This window comes from Cajanus cajan, chromosome 4 (assembly GCF_000230855.2).
Source record: "Cajanus cajan strain Asha chromosome 4, NIPB_CcT2T_4, whole genome shotgun sequence".
In the NCBI taxonomy this organism is placed as follows: Eukaryota; Viridiplantae; Streptophyta; class Magnoliopsida; order Fabales; family Fabaceae; genus Cajanus; species Cajanus cajan.
Window position 1 is genome coordinate 71,496,703 of NC_138520.1, and position 13,809 is coordinate 71,510,511.

At 34.3% G+C, this 13,809-nt stretch overlaps 1 protein-coding gene across 3 annotated transcripts; it reads left to right on the plus strand.

Annotated features, from left to right (window-relative positions):
- Positions 1 to 8,006: 8,006 nt before the first annotated feature.
- On the plus strand, positions 8,007 to 13,225 carry LOC109802212 (cysteine-rich receptor-like protein kinase 44). 3 transcript variants are annotated; one of them, XR_014433375.1, is made up of 7 exons: positions 8,007 to 9,008; positions 9,264 to 9,392; positions 9,738 to 9,871; positions 10,035 to 10,245; positions 10,371 to 10,608; positions 12,448 to 12,551; positions 12,673 to 12,813. XR_014433375.1 is itself a non-coding variant. In XM_020363465.3 (7 exons), the coding sequence occupies exons 1-7, from the start codon at positions 8,210 to 8,212 to the stop codon at positions 13,018 to 13,020; spliced, it is 2,007 nt and encodes a 668-aa protein (XP_020219054.1). In that variant the 5' UTR covers positions 8,019 to 8,209; the 3' UTR covers positions 13,021 to 13,225. The 3 variants fall into 3 exon arrangements, 2 of the variants coding, with proteins under 2 accessions (XP_020219054.1, XP_029127829.1); XM_020363465.3 differs by having other exon boundaries at positions 8,019 to 9,008; positions 12,404 to 12,551; positions 12,673 to 13,225; XM_029271996.2 differs by having other exon boundaries at positions 8,610 to 9,008; positions 9,248 to 9,392; positions 12,404 to 12,551; positions 12,673 to 13,225.
- Positions 13,226 to 13,809: the final 584 nt, after the last annotated feature.

Consider the following 13,809-nt stretch of genomic DNA (forward strand, 5'->3'; position numbering starts at 1 on the left):
ATCTCAATCTCATCCAAGGATGGATTTGAACCTTGGAACAAACCTCTTTGTCTTAAATCGGGTCTAAGCGCCACAAAGAACAAAAATACACAGCAATTGCTGAACGTGTTTTCAAATCGCGAAAATAGGAAAAAATCAAGCCTAAACGCGAAGACAAAGAAAAACGCAACAGCAAATAAGCAAAAAAAATATATATATACACAACAATGTTTGCAGAGTCAAACATATGAATCCAAAGGAAAATATCAAACAGAGAAAAATAAACTAGGCTATTACCAAAGTGGCCTAGGCGGAGGCGTTTTCACTGGAGCTCTCCTCGAGATCATCCTCCTTCACCAGCTTTCCGAAGCAGACTTCTTTCTCCACGTGCATAGCAGAGAAGTTGAACCCCGGAGCAAGCAGCCTAGCCTGGCGAGCTGCCTTGAGGAATTCTCTCTTATGCTCGAAGACGACAACTCGCTCGGTCTCCTCGAGCTTCTTCTCCAGCCCCGCCCTCGTCGCTTCCAGCCTCGCAAGGTCCACCCTCAAAGAGGCCACCTCCTCCTATTTACCACCAAGAAGCACCTCATCACAGAGACGCTTCTCGGCCGCTGCAACCAGGTCCGCCTTCAGAAACGTCACCTCGTCTTCCAGGAAGCGCACCCGACCTCGAGAGGACTTCACCTCATCTTCCAAAGAACGCACCCGTTCCCAAGAAAAGGTGGCAAGCTCCTGCAGCTCACTCACCTGGGAAGCATAAGACTCATTCGACCGCAAGGCGATCTCCAGAGACTTCTGAACCCTCGAGAGATCTTCCCTTGTAACCCGGAGCGTCGCCTCACTCTGCCCCTTGGCCTTGCCAAGGGCGACCTTCAAAGTCTGGTTCTCCTCCTCCAATGGCTGGAAGCGGGCCTCATCTTCTCAAGGTCCTTCTGTTGCTTTGCCCACCTGTGCTTCCAGTGATCCACAATGGCCATGTTTCTCTGCAAGAAGACCTCAGCAGCATCCAGACCTTCCACCGGCCTGGCCGACTCGATCATAACTTGATCAGTCGTGCTCAGCGAGGAACAGGAGAAGAACTTCTCCGAGATAACCCCCGCACTCCACAAAGAGCTGACGTCCTCCGAGGCGCTCACATGGTCTAACCGCACCTGGGAGGAGCCCTTCACGAAGCGTTGGGCGAGGTATTGGCTTCTTCGAGCCCCCTTCACCTGGCCAGACGACGGCCCCGAGGTCGCTGGTGCAGAGGTTGGGACTTCGGAACTCGGCTCCTTGCCGCGGACCTCAGCGGAAGCAGAAGCAGGCGCCCCCTGCTCGGCAATGGAAGGATCCAAGCCTGGCGCATCCGACCTCGGAGGCACCGGGACCTCAGCAGCATTCCCTGCTTGCAAAAAATCAAGCAAAAAATTAAAACCTCCTTTTAAAACAAAGCTCAACCAGAACGCAGCATAAAAGAAAAGCCACAAAGCAAGCACTTACCTTGGCGGCCTAAACGACTTGCTTAGTAGCTGGGGTCGCCATCTTGGCAGCCTGAGCAACAGGCTCAGCAACCTACGCCATCTCCTCCATGGCCACTCGAGGAGCCTTCTTGGGTGGCGAACTTCTGGTGAGATCCACCGCGTCAGCATCAGCAGCCTTGGAGGTCACCTCCTCGGCGTCCGGAGGGGCAGAGGTCCCGCCGATCTCCTTCTCGCCCCTCTTTCTTTTTCTGTTCGTCTTTAGAGGGGAGACCTCCTCTTCCTGAGGCTCGGGGACCTCGATTTCGGCAACATTGTAGCGGTGCTTCATCTCGCGCCACTTGTTTCTGCCCATTATGCCTGCAAACAGAAATAACAGACACATCAGCAAAATAAGCTTCTACAAACCTCGACAAGCTAACAAAAACAGGATACTCACTCTCTAAGCCCCTCTCCTTGTACGCCGAGTTCGCAAGCGACAAGACGAGCTTGCAATCCAGCGGGCGAGGAAGCACTTCAAGGTTTTTAATGGCGGTCAACTCTGCCGTCGTCACTTGCAATTTCCCTTCCCCGTGAAATCTAGTTGAGGCTTGCCGCCAGTAGAAGGGAAACTTCGGCAACCCGCCGAAGTAGAACGCCCCATCCTCCAACGGGTCGACGTCCACAAGCGCCACCCGGAAGAATTCTTGTTTAAAATTTTTATATGACTGGGAGTAAAGGGTAAACAGGCCCCCATCCTTACTCCCACTCAAAGACAGTAAACCATAAGGAGGAACCCCTAGTTTCAGCTGGTAAAAATGGAGAAAAATGGGAAGAGACACCCCTATCCCGAGAACTGAACACAGGACTTGAAAAGCCCGCAAAAAACCCCAACTATTTGGGTGCAACTAGCAAGGAGCTGAGTTGATAAAGTTCAGAAAACCGCACTCGAATTGGGTGAAAGGGAGGCAGACACCTAAATCCCTAAAGAAACACTGATAGACATAGAAATGTGGAGGGTCTGTAGAACTCCCCATGTACACACGCTCATCGGCCTGACAGGGTTCAAGCCGAATCTTTTGGGAGATGGAAGGGTCGCAGATCCTGTGCGACCTCCAGACCGCATTGACCTCAAGAAAGGACCTGAACACACTCTGGAACTCCACCACATCACGCCTAACCCAGTCGTAGCCAGGGATGCCTGGAACGAGGTCCTTAGGCGAATTCGTCTTTTCAGTAGTGGCCGCCCCAGCAGCCACCGCCTTGCCGCGCGCCTTGCCCTTACCTCTAGCAGGCGTAGAAGATGCAGCACCCCTCTCTCCAGCCATCAAGAAATGGAAGAGATCTTAGAAGAAGGAGAAGTTAAAGAAATAGAAGTACCTGGTACTCTTTTGGCAAACAAAGAACAAGAACGAAAATCAGACAACAAAACTCAGTTGTCGGAGAAGGCGACGGAGAAGAACAGAGACAGAGAAAGCCTGGACGGAGATGGCGAAAGCTAAGACGCAGAAATCAGCGTACACAAGAAGCCAAGGAAGAAAGAGAACGAAAATGAGTAAAGTGAAAGGGGAAAGGGCGCAAGAGAGAGAAAAAGGTTTTCCGAAATTCAAAACGGTCATGACATGCGTCGGTCAAGGTGCACACCTGACGACACATTAATTGAAGACCATTGTGACGAATGCAAACCATCATTGCATAACCGTCACTCCCATTAACGCGCCGCCTGCACGTTTTCGAGAAATGACAGTTGTGGCACATGGCATCTCGACAGGCAGGCGTACGCGAAGGGTCACGGCCACTTGACGAGCTTGGTCTTAACTCCTCGACCTACAGTCTTCGGAGCTCGGGGGGCTCGTGTACTATCCGTACCGCTATGCCGAGCTCGAGCTCGGTATCACAGCGCAGGACGACCTCAGACATGCGCTGGGAGATCTCGGTCTATACGAGATCCGCTATCTAATCAGATCATAACTGATCTTAGGCCCAAGGCCCAACGAAACCCTAATTCACACCAAGGTACGTGCATTACTTATACGAGACTCATACTCATACAAACCCTAACTTTAGCATCAGAGTCTCTTTTGCAGGTACCACCCCCATCTTGGAGCATCAACGTACCAGTGAAGGAGGCTCACCGATCTTACCTAGCAGATCATCCCTACCTCGGATTCCCGGTAAGAACATTAATAAATAATAGTCACTATAAATATATTTGTAAAAGTAATTATTGAAAATGGTTAATAAAAAAGTAAGAGTGACTTTTAATTCATTTTATTGGAAAAAAAAAATTTAAGTCTCACATCTCGACTATAGGTAAGACAATTAAAGAGCACGTAAGTGGAGATTAATCTCTACTTTACAAGTCAATTTTACAAGGTTGAGTTAAGTATATAATACATTATTTGGTTAATAAATTATACATCAACATTGATAGATAAAAATGCAACAAAAAAATATTGATAAATAAAAAAAGACAGGAGAAAAATAAAAAGTGAAAGAAGAAGAGCAAATATATGAGAAAGATAAATAAAAAGAGAAAGATAATATGAGATAAAGAAGACATGAGAAGAGAGAGAAAAAAATGAGATAGGGAAGAAAGAGAAGAGATATAGAGAGAAAAGATAAGATGAGAGAGAGTTAGAGAAGAAAAAGGTGAGGGGGCAAAAAATGAGAAAAAAAAGGTCATATAAAATTTCAAAGGTTTTTGTAGGATTGTTGAATGAGTGTATGTAAATTTTACTAAAAAATCTTACAAAATTCATTCTTCAAAATAATTTATTGAAATCTCTATATTTTTTTTTAATATCAACTGACTTATTTTAAATAAAAAAAAGTTTTAATTGAATATCATTGTTACTCACATAATTATCATTATCATTGTTCTTACAGTCGCAATGTGATAAGAATGAAGGTGAGTGGTGATTGTGATAATAGTGACAATTATTTTTTGTTATCACTATTGTTATTGTTGGCACATTTATTGTCCCTAATGTCGTCATTGTCACATGGCGGGACCATCATTACCATATGGCGACGACCACAATTTAGGTAATAATTATGACAATGATAATAATGATGACAACAACGATTGTAATAATTGTGAAAGTTGTAAAGATATAAATGGTAATCAGATTAATAATAATAAAATAATAACAATGACAAATAACAACATTTTGATGATCTTATAAGAAAAATTTATAATAAAATTTTAATTACATCCTTCTATTATTTTTAAATTTTAATCTAAAAATTATTATTAGTTGTTCACATGTTTTTACATAAATGAATGTTCTTAATTACTAGAATCCCTAATACATTATGGACTTTTACTATTAGAATAAATTATGCGAAAATTCTCAACAAAAACATATGTTTATATATAATTAGTAACCATTAAATATGCATACCGATTTTTCAACGCAATTTTTTCTTATCTACGTCCAAATGTTTAATTTACGTGAAATTTTTTTTTCTTCTTCGAGTTGGACCTAAAAAATCACGACAATCATTCTTAAAATTTGTCATTTTAAATTATAAAGCCTAGATACCACGCAAATGAGTTGAATTCTAAGCAATTTAGCCTAATGAAAAGTACCTGGGGAAAAACAGAAAGTGATATAGGGGTGTTGATATATGGTGGTACAGCAAATAATATTGGCATAAGTTGGAATAAAAGGTAAACTTCATACCTAACATTAGAACAGGGTCTAAGCAACATTGTCCCTAAAAAACATGGGATATCTAGGACACTCCAATCCAAGCAGTCACTGTCTTGGCTTGACAAATCTAAGGTTTGAAATGTTGCAGCAACTGCAGTATTCGAGGCATACTAACGACCTGATGCAGATTTCTCACTTACTCATCCACCACTTTGTTCAACTCATCCACAACCGTTGCATTGTTTACGTTATTCATGTAATACGTAGGAGAATCTTCCATGGTGATGTATATATATACACATGCACACGAAGGTTATGTAAAAAATAAAAGTTATACTAGTTAGTATAAAGTATCAAATGTAATGTGAGTGGAAAACTGACCCTACAATTGATGGATCTGTTTCCTACTTTGACACGAGTGTGTGTGATAATCAAAGTCTTTTGGATCCTTTCATAATTGTTATGGGTATGAGGCACTTATCATGGACTAACCATGGTTGACTCCAAATAGTTGTGGCCAAGGTTCACGCAGAAATAAAGCCGCATGTATCGACGTGGCTAGTTTGGACTTAAATATATTTTTAGTTTCTTAAATTTAAGGTAAATTTATTTTTAGTTTCTTAAATTTAAAATTGATGATATTTTTAGTCTTTGTAATTTTAAAAAAAATTATTTTAATTTTTATATTCAAATTTTGTTAAGAAATTTATCAAATATTATTACATAAAATCTATCTATTATTATTCTTATTAGTGAAAATATTACATTAAATCTAATTGATATTGTATAATTAACTATCTTAATTTGTTACTTTCAGATATATTATTGGTGATCTGAGAAACTAAAATAACATTTTTGAAAAATTACAGGGACTAAAAATAATGATTTTAAATTTGAGGGACAAAAACAAATTTATTTTAAATTTGAAGGACTAAAAACATATTTAAACTTTCATTATATTTATGTTTTTTTTTCTCAAATTATCTTTATACTATTTATTTTTTTTAATTAATACTCATATATCTTCTAACTAATTAAAATATATGTTATATATTATTTTCTTCTTCATATTAATACTCATATTCTTTTAAATAATTAGAATGTATGCTCCTTAAAAAACTTATATTTAATACATTTCATCAAATTAAGATAACAAACTTTAATTAAGAATATTTTAATTTAAAAATAATAATATATGAGACAACATAAATTGAATTTTATATAAATGAACAAACAATTGATTTTTTCTATATTAAATCCGAGTAAGGACAATATAATTTTTTTTTACAAGAAACGCAACACTTTTAAACATAGCAAGCATGAAAAGATGAAAAAAAGTTAAATATATATTTTTTACAATAGTCAAATATGTTTCTAATCTTTATAAAATAAATTTATTTTGATTTTAGTTTTTATAATTTTTTATCCTTAAAAAATTTGTAAATATTATTTTTTTATTAATATAAATAAATAAATTTTAATTTTGGTCCCTATAAAATACTTTTCTTTAGTTTTCATTATTCTATAAATAAATTCATTGTTTTTACCCTTAGTAGTGACTTTAACGTAAATAAATAACATATTTTAAGAATTTATAAATATTTTTAGAGATGTAACCGCTAACATGATATCATACACATTTATAGTACTATTTGAAATTGTCACTTAACCATATAATAAACACATACTTAGTTAAAAATATTATATAATAGTAAGAATTAAAAAAAATAATTTTAAATTTTAGAAAATCAAAAAATTATAAAGATCAAAATTAAAAATCGCTCATTTTATAGAAATTAAAAACATATTTAAGTTAAAATAAAAATGTAAATAAGGAGAAGATTTTTTTTTCGTTCCTTCCTAAAAATTAAATCAAATATTAATTTTTTTAAAAGTGTTCTCCACTTTTCTCTATTTTCTTCCAATCAAATAATTTATTATAATACATAATTGATATTAATAATTAATTTATAATTTAAAAAAGCAAACTAAAATGAATAATTAAGTGAAAACCACAGTATCACAATAGAATCTCATGCATACATGCAAGGTCGACCCAACTAATTAATTAGGTTAATACAATTCTTACTTTAAGCCTCTTCCAAAACAAATATTTAATTAACATTTATATTTGTATGATTTTTGTAAGGTTCATGACTTAATTAAATATCTTTTACTTAATTATATTATAAGCTCTTCTTTTACATACATTCACCAAAATTCGTATTATCCAAATTATATTAATTTTTTAAGATTGAGTTTTACTTTTAAGTCAAAAACATGTTAGGCGAGGCTGTCATTTGACGCAATAGTTTTGCTATGAAATAAATAGTGATTTGATTTGTCATCAATTAATATTTGTTTCTGGCGACGGCGTCAAGGGAAGTGAGTAGCAAACAAAGCCTTGGCTTGGTCAAGTCTATATCCTGCATGTGTCTTCGAGCGGTGACTCCACAGTCAACCACATATATATAAGTCAGTCTTCCACTAACATTAGTCTTTTTTCCATGAAAAGAGACAAAGGAGAAAGACCAAAAGATATCAATATAAATATATCTTCTTCTTTTTTTAACATCTTCTGTCAAAGAACTTTAACAAAATAGGTAAACATTTCTCTTAAATTAGTTTGAGTGTTTATATTCAAATCTCGTTCACCCAACAAGAGAGATCTTCTAATTATAATAAATGGAGACATTACTCAAACTGTTACTGAAAAAAGAACATAGTTAAAGAAAGGTAACTACCAGGACTCAGTAAATTAAGTGTGAGTACCTAAAACTCTCTTACTTTCTTTCTGATACAGGAATTTCTATTACACAACAATAAGGACAATGGTTATTGGAAAATATACGGGTAAAGAGGAGAGGGACAAAATTTGGAAGCACGATAAAAGTTGCCCAGTTGCTAATTTTCTTGACCGTGGCGTCAAATATCACACACATCACATTATTTGTTTCTTTCTTTTTTCTTGCTTGGATGAATCTTCTACCTCTTATGCAAAAGGGTATTGATGACATTGTGTCACCTGTTTCTCTATTATTTTAACAATCAATACCTATTCATGAATGCGTGTATATACTATATAAAACCACCCCAACTCTTCACATTCTCAATATTCCCATAGAACAATTTACAATGACTACTATTTCTTGTATGCCACTTTCCTTTCTTTGTTGCCTCTATGTAATAATGGTAATAACTGAAGCCAGCTTCACACCAGAATACCAAAGGGCCAAAATCTGTTCCAATGAAAATGGGAACTACACAGTGAATAGCACGTACCATAGCAACCTCAAGACCCTCTTATCCACCCTCACTTCCCACACAGAAATCAACTATGGTTTCTACAATTTCTCGTATGGCCAAAACACAGACAAAGTATACGCCATTGGGCTGTGTAGGGGAGATGTTGAGCCAGACGAGTGTCGCACTTGCCTCAACTATTCTAGACTCATTCTCACACAATTTTGTCCAAATCAAAAAGAGGCAATCAAGTGGGAAGCAAAGTGCATGCTGCGCTACTCGAACCGTCCAATATTTCGCACCATGGAAACTGATCCTCCCTTTAGAATGAATAACCTAAACAATGCAACGGATGTGGATGAGTTCAACAAAGTGTTGGGTGAGTTGGTGAGAAGTCTAAGAGGCAAAGCTGCATCAGGTGACTCTCGTCGTAAGTATGACTCGGGCAATGCAGTTGCCGCAAATTTTCAAACCATATACGGTCTTGTGCAGTGTACACCTGATTTGTCAAGCCAAGATTGTGGTGATTGCTTGGACTGGACTATCTCAGAAATCCCTAGAAATTTTAAAGACAAGGTTGGTGTTGTGTTGCTTAAACCCAGTTGTAATGTCAGATTTGAGATTTATCCCTTCTTCGACCATACCACAATATTGGACCCAGTTGTACCACCGGTATCACCTTCACCAAAAGGTAACTCTCTTTCATTATTTATGACTGTTAATTAGTTTTATCAGATTTCATATTTATATATTCCACACCAAGTATGACAATTCAAAGAATCGATCCCCTACGAAACATGCATCGAACATTTTCCACCTTTCTTGGGTTTACATTTCCTTATTCTTATGTGCTATTTTTCTCACTAATTAGTTATTTGTATTATTGATATTTTATTTCCTTAATATTTGCAAAGTCTTATCGACCACAAGATTTTGGTTTTTGCAGAAAAGGACAACTCATTGCGGATTACAATTACCGTAGTTGTGACTATTTTTCTCGTTCTTCTTGTTGTTCTGCTTATTGTTATTAGCAGATATTTTGGAAGGAAGCAAGCAAGGAAAAATCTTTTGCCTGGTAGGTCTAAATGTTAATTGATTTATTCATATTTTCAATTCTTATATATTGTCAAAATGAATTTTTGAAGAGATGGAAACAAAAAAATACTTCTCAATGGATATAATATATATATATTTTTATGAATATGGTATATGCAGTGTACTAAAATTGATAATAAAAAATTAATCTACTTTACAAATAATTCTGGGAGCATGGGAAACTCAAATACTTAATCACTATTTAGAGGAAGGAGAAAGAAAATTAGAAGGCAAAGATCTTTTATTCTGTTTTTACAAATTATCTCTCTCTCTCTGTATTTTGACTACACTAAGTATAATATTTTGCTTTGTGTCACATATCAAGATGAAGATGAACACGATGAAGAAATTCAAATGGTTGAATCATTGCAATTCGATTTAGACACAATACAAGTTGCAACAAATAACTTCTCAGATTCTAATAAACTGGGAGAAGGCGGGTTTGGAACTGTTTACCAAGTAAGATAACATTATTTCATTTAAATGCATATCATCTCTTCATCAAAACATGATATATATATATATATATATATATATATATATATATATATATATATATATATATATAGGTAAATTCAACTGCAAATAATTTTTTGTATACCTTACAACAATATATTTTCAGGGCTTACTCTCTAATGGACAAGGGATTGCTGTCAAAAGACTGTCAAGCAATTCTGGCCAAGGAGACATGGAATTTAAGAATGAAGTTCTTTTATTGGCTAAACTTCAACATCGAAATTTAGTTAGACTACTTGGTTTCAGTTTGGCAGGGAGAGAAAAACTACTTGTTTATGAATTTGTTCCTAATAAAAGCCTTGACTACTTCATATTTAGTAAGTTTAAATATTAGCAAAATTAGTCTTTTGCTCCATTACTTTAGCTCTAATGCAGGAAAAATATCATCAACCATATATACTAACACAACTCTAAAATTCATATGGCTTTGACTAATGCATAGATCCAACAAAGAAAGCACAATTGGATTGGGAAAGGCGTTACAAAATCATTAGAGGTGTTGCTCGAGGTCTTCTCTATCTTCATGAGGATTCAAGATTGCGCATTATACATCGTGATCTCAAAGCAAGTAATGTTCTCTTAGATGAAGAAATGATTCCTAAGATATCAGATTTTGGCATGGCAAGATTAATTGTTGCAGATCAAACACAAGAGAATACAAGTAGAGTTGTTGGAACCTAGTAAGTATTATAATATGCTAGAGTTTATTGTTACACATTTGACAAGTATACAAATTATTATAAGTAGTAAATTGGACAAAAGTCCAAGTTAATGAATTTACATGAACTTGAGTAATAATTGTTTAATTTAATATTTGGTACTAAACAAATGAATTAAATAGATTTAATTTTTTTTAAGTAAAACATAAAAAATTATAAAATTATGAAAGTAAGAAGCACACAACATATTAATGAATAATTTAAATTTAGACAATAAAGACGATCAAAGATTGATTTCACTAACTTTTCTCATGTAAATTTTCTCAAATTTTCATTCAATTTTAGAAATTAGAAAGTTAATTCAATAGCTCTTAAATATATTTAAACTCTAATTTCTTGGGCAAGAAATTCGAAGTTACTTAAAAAGATTTTCATTTCCTTAGTAATTTTTGTTGAACAACACATGTTAAGGTCAGAGACCTAAAAATTAATTGATAAAACTTATCTTATTTCTAGTAACAAATGTTATCAGTGTTTTACACAAATCGTACTTCTAAACAAGTTTCCCAACCTTAATTAAAATTAGAAAATCATTTAATGGATGATCATACCACAACAAATATTAAGTATAAAGTAAAAATGATTAATTAAATAAAAGCATTTAGTTGAATGAGAAAAAGGAGAATTGCACAAGTACAATAACTACGTCAATCTCTAATAATGGAGAGTTAATCACTCACAGATAAGGATTATACACAAGAAAAGAAGGAATCTTCAAGTGATTCATGATCACAAAAATGTTCTCATAAAGACTTTCTTTAATCCCTCAAAAATTCTGATCCTAAAAACTAAGATGCTAATAAGTTCCTATAAAAACCTTAATTATTTATAATAATTTAAATGAGTTTTTGTTCGTGCATGCTCGCTCAAAGCATCCATATGGTCCACTTAAGCAAGTTGTTTGATCCTTCCAAGTTAGTCTCTAACTTATCTCGCTCAAAGCATTTTTCGTAGTCACTCTAAGTGAATTCTAACTCACTTAGAGCATGTCACTTGTTTGCTTAAGTGAGCTAGCATCATCTCTTATGGACAGTCTTTGACTTACTTCATGTAGAGCACCTGATTTAGTCGCTTTAAGCTAATTTTGGCTCCTTAAGAACGAGAGGATTGTTTGCTTAAGCAAGCAAGCAACATTATCACACGGGTAGTCTCGGTGTGCACTTGCTCAAAGTGAGTAGTTGGTCACTTCAAGTAAATTCTTGAAGAAAGGCTCACTCAGAGCACATCTAGTTGATTGAGTGATATTGATTGATTTTGACTTTGTGGCTTTCTAATTTTTTTTCCTTGTGTAGCATCTTCATAAAGAAACTATTAAAAATGCCTAATATTAAAAAGAAATCATCTTAAAAATAAAAGTAACTTTAACTAAGTGTTTAAGGTAAAAATATATATTTTGAAGCATAAAATATATTCATTTAATAATTGTCTAAATTGAATAAAAAATTATAAATATATTTACCAATTATCACTTACTAATTCATGAATGCTTAAATTTACTTAACTATCAACTAATTTGTTTTTATTATTACTTAGTCAAATATTGGTCATTTATTCAAAATGTTTAACATTTAATTGAGTGACAAAACAAACTATACTTTTAAATTAATATGAAATTAAAGTTAGAACACCATTAAAAATATAGGGGTTTTATGTAGCAATTGAAACAATAAGAATTTATTATTGTAAATAGTCATAACATATATGTTGGTTTTTCACTAATATTAAGTTTGTACATGTTTGCTTCAATGATTTGTAGTGGATATATGGCCCCTGAATATGTAATGCATGGACAATTTTCAGTGAAATCAGATGTTTTTAGTTTCGGTGTATTAGTTCTTGAGATTGTAAGTGGTCAAAAAAATCATGATACTCGTCATGAGAATGGAGAAGATCTAATAAACTTTGTAAGTTTTATATATTTATTTCATCCTTGCAATTAAATGTTTATGGGCACCTAAATATTAATGAAGAAATTGAATTTTTGTGGTCTACATACTAATATTTGGTTACTTGCAATTCTTACAGGCATGGAAAAAATGGCAAGAGGGGACAATTACAAATATTATAGATCCATCATTAATCAATAATTTACAAAATGAAATGATAAGATGCATCCACATTGGTTTACTATGTGTTCAAGAAAATTTAAGCAACAGACCAACCATGGCTAACATTGCACTCATGCTTAATAGTTGTTCTATCACTCTCCCAGTGCCTTCAAAACCTGCATTTTTTATGGATAGTGCAGCTACAAGCCTTCCAAACATGTCATGGGGTGTTAATTCAGGGACAACAATATCGAGTCAATCCACGACTAAATCAATTCAAGAGTCGGCAAACGAGGCTTCAATTACAGAGTTATACCCTCGCTAGATTCTTGTTATAATGCTAATATATGAACTTCTCATCAACATTAGTACAATGTTATGGAATTTATAATAATTTGTCCGTGCAAAGTCTTGAACTTAAATAGACCATAGAAACCTATTTGTTTCTACTAAGATAACATATAGTATGGTTTGGCTATTATGTAATGCTTGGTCTTTCAATGCATTTGTTTTTATACCCTTCAAGTTTATTTATTTATTGTGTGGGTCTGACTTAAATATTATATTATTAAGTCATTTGAAACTTATTTACTGTCTATTAAAAAAAATTACACATTTTTTTTCTCTTAATTCATTTTACTCGTTTAAAGTCTTAACATTAAAATTATTTTTTAAACTCTAGTACTTTTACAGCTCAAATGACTAGATTTGCTACCAGTAACAATTAAAAATGTGAAATCACGACCATTTGAGTAGTATGTATACTTTTACAATCATGCCTTGAAATTTATTCCTAGTCACCCTTAAATTATCTATTTGACTTAATGGTCTATAAATTGTATGATAAGCTTTTAAACAATTTCAAAATACAATTATTAGCATTTCAACAATTTGGGGACGGGGTATTTTCAGTGGAGTATGTATATATAAATGAGTATTCATTTTTGTGAATTTTCCTACTTCTTTAAATTCTTCACTTGAGCCTTCTTAATGCTTCGGATACTTAAACAATCTATCTATAAAATAAGAGATTACGTTCACAAGTTATTATAAAACGAATTAATTTTATATGTTGTTATATTAGTATATTTATTTATATAATAAATTTTTAAAA

Excerpts from the sequence above, each read along its gene's own strand:
- LOC109802212 (XM_020363465.3), top strand. The coding sequence starts at position 8,210 with ATGACTACTATTTCTTGTATGCCACTTTCCTTTCTTTGTTGCCTCTAT. Across the intron at positions 9,393-9,737 it reads AAGGAAAAATCTTTTGCCTG|ATGAAGATGAACACGATGAA; the intron begins GTAGGTCTAAAT and ends TCACATATCAAG. Across the intron at positions 9,872-10,034 it reads GGTTTGGAACTGTTTACCAA|GGCTTACTCTCTAATGGACA; the intron begins GTAAGATAACAT and ends ATATATTTTCAG.